Here is a 6,316-nt window from a genome sequence, read left to right as displayed (position 1 = left end):
GGTTCTCTCCCAGTAGAAACCATTAGTGTGCAAAGCCTGTTAGGTCCGTATCCATCTCTGCCCTTGGGCGAGTGAATGCGGACAGGTGAGAATGTTCTTCATGGCTGAACCAAGAAAAGCAAGACCTCAGTCTTTGGAGAGCTGGTGAAACAGAGGGAGAAGCTGCACAGGATTTCTTATTTCAGAAGGCTGCAAGTTAAAATGGAACTGGCTTCCTCCACGTGTTAACGCTAGCGTTTGAGGTGCTGGACTCAAAGTGGACACAACCACAGTTAACCTCAAGCCAGTTCTCAGAAAGCTGGCTGCAAGAATTGTCTTTAAAATCAGCTAATGGATGATGGCGGCTGCTATTTCAACCAGTCTTCCCAGTACGTACAACAACAAAGCAGACCTGTAGGCATATGGGTTTTTAAACTGAAGATTTATTGGAAAGGAATTTGATCCCCTATCTTTTCAGCAATATAGGATATTTAACATTTTATATAGACCGTATTCAAGTAGAAAAAGATTACATTAAAAATTTCTAATATTGCACTTGGGACAAGTCATGGCTAAGCTACTAACGATAGCATTCCAGAACAAAATCACACATAGTCTTCAGAATTTTAGTGAGCTGCCTTGTGCTACCACGAGGATTTCTGTACAGGTGTTTCAATATCCTGTACTAGTCAACTTCAGCTCACTGCATGAGCAATTCCTGTAATTTAAAGGTAAAGGCAAGCAATATGCCGAATGCTACCAGAAATGGTTTTGGCAATTTCTTCATTCACAATATTTCACAATTCAGCCAAAATACCGCAGCGATTCAATTAACTCTTGTACAAGGTCCCAGCGTACACGTGAAAGACTTCAGTGCACATGGGACGTGAAATACACAACTCCTTTTACACATTATTTTCCCCAAATTACCACATAGGCGGGAACGTTCTGTGGCTCACCGAGACGGCCAAGTCGACTAACCAGCGTTGCACAGAGCGAGGCACGGAGCCTCCACGCGCCGGGCACAGCACAAGCGTAACTGGCGTCTTTTCACGTTATAGCAGTCTCTGGCCGCTGAAGTCCCAACGGGGATGGTCCCCGCAGCAGCGCCCCAGCGGGGGAGGAATCCACGAGGGCATCCCGGCAAGGCGCAGGCAGGCCTTCTCATAGAAGTGTAAAGGAGGGAATCAACCGCTGAGTCAGTATTTGGGATTAGAGACATGGATTAGAAAGAAAGAAGGAAGAAACTGGTTCCCGAGCATGCTTAAAAGGGGGGGGAGGTAATGTGGGGCAAGTGGCAGTCCGATGGCTGCTGGGGAGAACGGGACAGGGCTTAATGAGTACCTAAAGCTGTAGCTCTGAACCGGTATTTAACAATCTTGTTACATGAGTATTGATTGGGATTTGGATTTTACAGAAGCAGGAAGGTTCCTGCAGCTGGAATCTGCACCGAGAGAGAAAAGCGGGGAACTTCACAACGTGATTGCAGCGGAAAACTGCACCTCAGCAGCCGCTCCTCTCCCCTCTTGTACCTTGTTACATTGCCAACACAGGTTCACTTAGAGCAGTTAGAAAGAGACACCCTTTCCTTCCCTCACCTTTAAACCCGCCTTTTCTTCTTCAGAGAAAAAATTAAGAATGTTAAGAGTCACTACGGTCCATTTTATTAGTTTTAATTTTTATGTAGCAGTAGTAGTGTCAGCAGCTCTTACTAATGATGCAATTAAACTTTCGTTTTAGTAAGCAGTATTACATAAAAAGCAGAGTCATTTGTCTGGACTGGCACTTTTTGCCTCGGTTTAGCAACGCACAAGTAACCTGGCGCTCTGCGGGGAAGGAGTCGAGCCCTGCGTGCAGGCTTACAGGAGTGGCCTACGACGGACCAGGCTTCACCGTGCATACACTTCAGAGCAGTTTCCTTCCACTGTCATTTACCAGGACAAACGTTTGGGGCATTTTAATGCAGCCACGCTGTAGCACTTGTTTTATCTTATTTTGCTGTTGGTCCTGTAAAAACCATGCAGTTTGCAGACTTGGTCTTTGGGACAATACAGTTGTTAAGTTAACTGTTTTCAGTGACATTAAAAACCTCACAAAGACAGAGCAGTAACCCCACAGCAAGCTTCAGCTACCCGAAAACATGAGAAAATCGTCCTTTGAATGCTTGGTTCAAAATTCAGTACTGGATACCAGGAAGCTGAGTGTTAGCAGGTGATCTGCAGCCATTCCTCCATCTCTGGATGGCAGTCATTCACACGGATCTTTGTTTAAATGACACGATGCGCCTCCAATAAAGCGTTAAAAGCAAAGTGTTATGTAATGAGGTTAGTGTTAGGTAATTAGCAAAATGCAAAATAACAGGGTTTCACTCCCAGGATAAGAAAAGCTGCACTTTCAGTGGCATGATCTGTACTCCTCAAACCCGAGCAAGTATCCTCTTAGTAAGTGAAAAAACCCCACTCGGATGTCGCCCTGTTCACTGACATACTGGATGTGGCTGGAGTTACCCACCGGACATGTCATCTACCGTCTTGTAGAATTTTGTGATGCTTACTGTTTTTCAGAAAGGTTAAAAAGGCTTGAAGTCTACTTTGAATCTGACTTCCCTACCCTATCCTCAATTATATTTAACAAATGATACATTTCTTATCATAAAAACATCGAGGTGTCCTTAATGAAGAAAGTGCCGCCTTGGTTAGAAAACTCTGACTTGTACATAGGCTGCCAACAGTCAGGTAAGTCCTCATAAGCACCAAAAAGATGTCAAAAAATTAATAAAATCAGTATCGTGTAATTATAACCAGCTTGTAGGCTTTTTCACTCCACTTCACTTCTCATACTTCAATAAGTTTGTAGATGTACATCTTAAAAAAAAAACCAAACACAAAACCAAACAACAGACCCATCTGCCACTCAGGCAGATTCGCACTTGCAAAAAAAATTGTAGCCGTTGTCTTTTCATTAAGAAAACTAGAACAGCGGCCACGCCCAGCACCTTGGGCAGCACTACGGTATTTCGGCACGTCCAGGAATACTCAGTCCCGAAACGTGCTAGTGTAAAAATGCTATAAACCAAAGCCTGCTCGTGGATCATGACGCAACTGCAATGGGGTTGGCTGGTGCTTGCCTTTAAAGTGACATCGGCTGATCTTCTCTAGCCTCAAATAGTAGTATTAACTGTTAAAACAAAAAATAAATCAAGAAATGATGCTGTCAGCCAACAAAAAGCAGTCTATATGCAACATAATACAGAACAGTATGAGGGATCTCTACCCTATCCTCACAACTCTCTTTTAATTACCTTTTCCGTGAATATATCCGCAAATGGTATCTTAAACTGCAATACTCAAACCTGCTCAACAGATTCTTGCACCCCACCCTGCTCCACGCAACGTTCGGATCCCATCCTCCAGTCAGGGGCCAGGCCGGGCAGAGCACCAGGCGGGAGGCCGGGGGGAGAGCGAGCGCTGGGACGGCGCAGCCAGCTCCAGCCCAGACCCCCAGCCGTGCCCCGGGCTGCATCCCCAGCAGCGCGGGCAGCAGGGCGAGGGAGGGGGTGCTGCCCCTCTGCCCCGCTCTGTGAGACCCCCCTGCAGCGCCGCCTCCAGCCCTGGGCTCCTCAGCACGGGACAGACACGGGGCTGCTGGAGCGGGGCCAGAGGGGGCACAGAAATGCTCCGAGGGCTGGAGCCCCTCTGCTGCGAGGCCGGGCTGGGAGAGCTGGGGTTGTTCAGCCTGGGGAAGAGAAGCTGCGGGGAGATCTTATTGCGGCCTCCCAGTGCTTAAAGGGAGGCTACAGGAAGGATGGGGACAACCTCTTTAGCAAGGGCTGCTGTGACAGGACAAGGGGTGGTGGCTTTAAACTAAAGGAGGGGAGATTTAGACTGGGTATAAGGAAAAAATATTTTACAATGAGGGCAGTGAAACCCTGGCCCAGGCTGCCCCGAGAGGTGGTCGATGCCCCATCCCTGGACACACTCCAGGTGAGGCTGGACGGGGCTCTGAGCGACCTGCTCTGGTTGAAGATGTCCCTGCTCGCTGCAGGGGGTGGGACTGGATGGGCTCTAAAGGTCCCTCCCAACCCAAACCGTCTGGGATTCTATGAAAGGGCACTCTGCGCCGGCATCCCCGGGAGAAGCCAACGGGATCAGAAACCAGCAACGGGGATAAAGAAGGACCTGAAGACTGGAAGAGACTGCAAAGCTTAAAAGGGATATGTATGAGGCTTTTTACTGCTGTTTTTCTTTACACCCAGTTTTCAGTTCCGAGCCCACAAGTACAGCCCCCCCCAGCTTTGTACAAAATCAACATTCATGTTTCAGTATCTCATCTGGAATACTCAGGAACCACCTATCAATTTGGCAACTATCGTGTTTTCACATGAAAAGAGATCAGAATTCAAGAGCAGTATAGGAACAACAGAACAAATGCAAGAAACTCTTCATCTTTATCATAAATTCAACAACACCAGTGGCAAAGAAACCATTTCTGCCAGTCAGTCCTCGGTACTTTCACAGTTCCTAGCTCTGACACAGCGACTGTCAGCCTCAGAGGGCCTTGATTTCAGTATTGCCATGATCAGGTATCAGAAGAACGCTTAAAATCCATACTGGTCAGCAGCGGCTATGATTTAGCAGAAAAATGCCTGTCTTATTTTTTACTTCACAATGTTTGTAAAATGTCCTCTTATTAAAAACTTCCGTTTCCAAGTTAACTCCTACAGCACAGTGGAGTTACCATCTGTAATACCCAGTATAGCAGATTGTCCTTGAAAACAACGCTCAGATCCGAAAGTGTAAAATGATTATAAATGCTACAAAAACATGACAGACTAATGTTTCTGGAAAAAAAAAACTTAACTGCACAGAGGAATTTTTCCCCCCATGCAAACACAGAAGGCTACAGTAAGCTAGTCAGATATATCAGACTCGCCAACCTGGAAAAAGCATAATCTTGAACAGCACGAATCGTGGTCCTTATTTCCACTGCAGGTATAACCACCAGGAACAACTATTTTCAGTATTTGGAAAAAGCAAAAAGTTATCTCACCAATCACTTTAATAAAAATTATTACAACCTATTAAAATCAAGGAGATTTAAGCTTTCACAAACAATTTAGGGATTTGATTTTTCCCGCCACATAATTCGGAAGATAAAAAAACGTCAAGCATTGCTTCCATCACCAGCATCTTCCCTCAGCTGCCCGTTGTTTCAGTGGCTATGAACACGAGTAGCATCACGTAATGTCTCATTACTCTCAACGGTATGTGGAGACAGAGGACTGGAGTTAAAGCTAATATTTTGACTAAAATAATTTCCAGAAGATATGCGCCCCAAAATATCTCGCTTGTTTTGGAAGCAAGTCTCTTCACAACAGCTCTGCCTTCTACATTTAGAATTTTTCTGTCTGTCCGCTAAGATGCAAGGACAAGGGAAGTCTAACATCTACAGTTACGCAAGTACACAACCCCCCCACATACAGCACTAGTAAATAATCAGGCTGCATACAAGATATTTGTAAAAGTAATAAAACCCTTTGATGCTCCATATTTATGCTGGCAAATACCCCCCCGATATAAAAGGCACTTTGAAAACCCAATATGGTTTGGTTCATTAAGTTTGCAAAGTACAAACAATTGTACAAACATACAATTATATTGAAGCATGTCAGCCGTTGTGACATCATCTACAAAACAAGTTTCCAATCGTTGATAACACTGGTTTTATGGGAATGAGCAGTGGTTTCAGCAGCTTTACTGAAGACATGACAGGGTTTCCAGTACCACAATCTTAGTAAGTAAAAAACCCTCAAAAACTTACGAGTTTAGGGGCCACAGAAAGACAAGACCCAAAGTCCATAACATTCATTCAATATTTACTCCTTAGAAGCGAACTCCATCCATAGCCCAAGGGCAGAAATCTAGTCACTCAATTCCAGAACAGTGGTGGAGGCAGGCTCTGTCTTGAGACGTACGTTGTTATACCATTACAGTACAGAAGACTTTGGTCCAACAGCACAATTTCAGAAATTCACTACATGGCTGCGACATCGATCTGTATGTAAAGCTGCCTTACTCCTGCCTACGGAAAAGAGAAGGAGATTTAAAAAAACCCTGTAAAGCCAAAGCCATTTAACTGTCCTGAACACCAGACCTCATCAGTGAGTTACCTAGCAAAACCCCCTCTGCCTTATTTTTCCGAAATTCATCTTCCACATTTAGCACGTCATTCACTGAAATACCAGCACTTTGGAAACCCACAGGCTTGGAGCGCACTGATGAATACACCGTTCTTCACACAGTCAAGTGCACACCTGTAATTATCTATTAACATTAGC

The 6,316-nt window shown here is 45.1% G+C and overlaps 1 protein-coding gene across 3 annotated transcripts in view; it reads right to left on the bottom strand.

Moving 5' to 3' along the window:
• Nucleotides 1–406: 406 nt before the first annotated feature.
• The window catches only part of SLC30A7 (solute carrier family 30 member 7), a 36,309-nt gene continuing 30,399 nt past the window's right edge, over nt 407–6,316 (bottom strand). For all 3 annotated transcript variants that reach the window (XM_064455600.1, XM_064455601.1, XM_064455603.1), the window contains one exon: nt 407–6,060. In XM_064455600.1, coding sequence (XP_064311670.1) covers nt 6,013–6,060 — 48 coding nt within the window. In that variant the 3' untranslated portion in view covers nt 407–6,012. The remainder of the gene's footprint in view (nt 6,061–6,316) is intronic.

This window comes from Phalacrocorax carbo, chromosome 6, assembly GCF_963921805.1.
Source record: "Phalacrocorax carbo chromosome 6, bPhaCar2.1, whole genome shotgun sequence".
NCBI lineage: Eukaryota > Metazoa > Chordata > Aves > Suliformes > Phalacrocoracidae > Phalacrocorax > Phalacrocorax carbo.
This window is presented reverse-complemented; position numbering and strand designations above follow the sequence as displayed.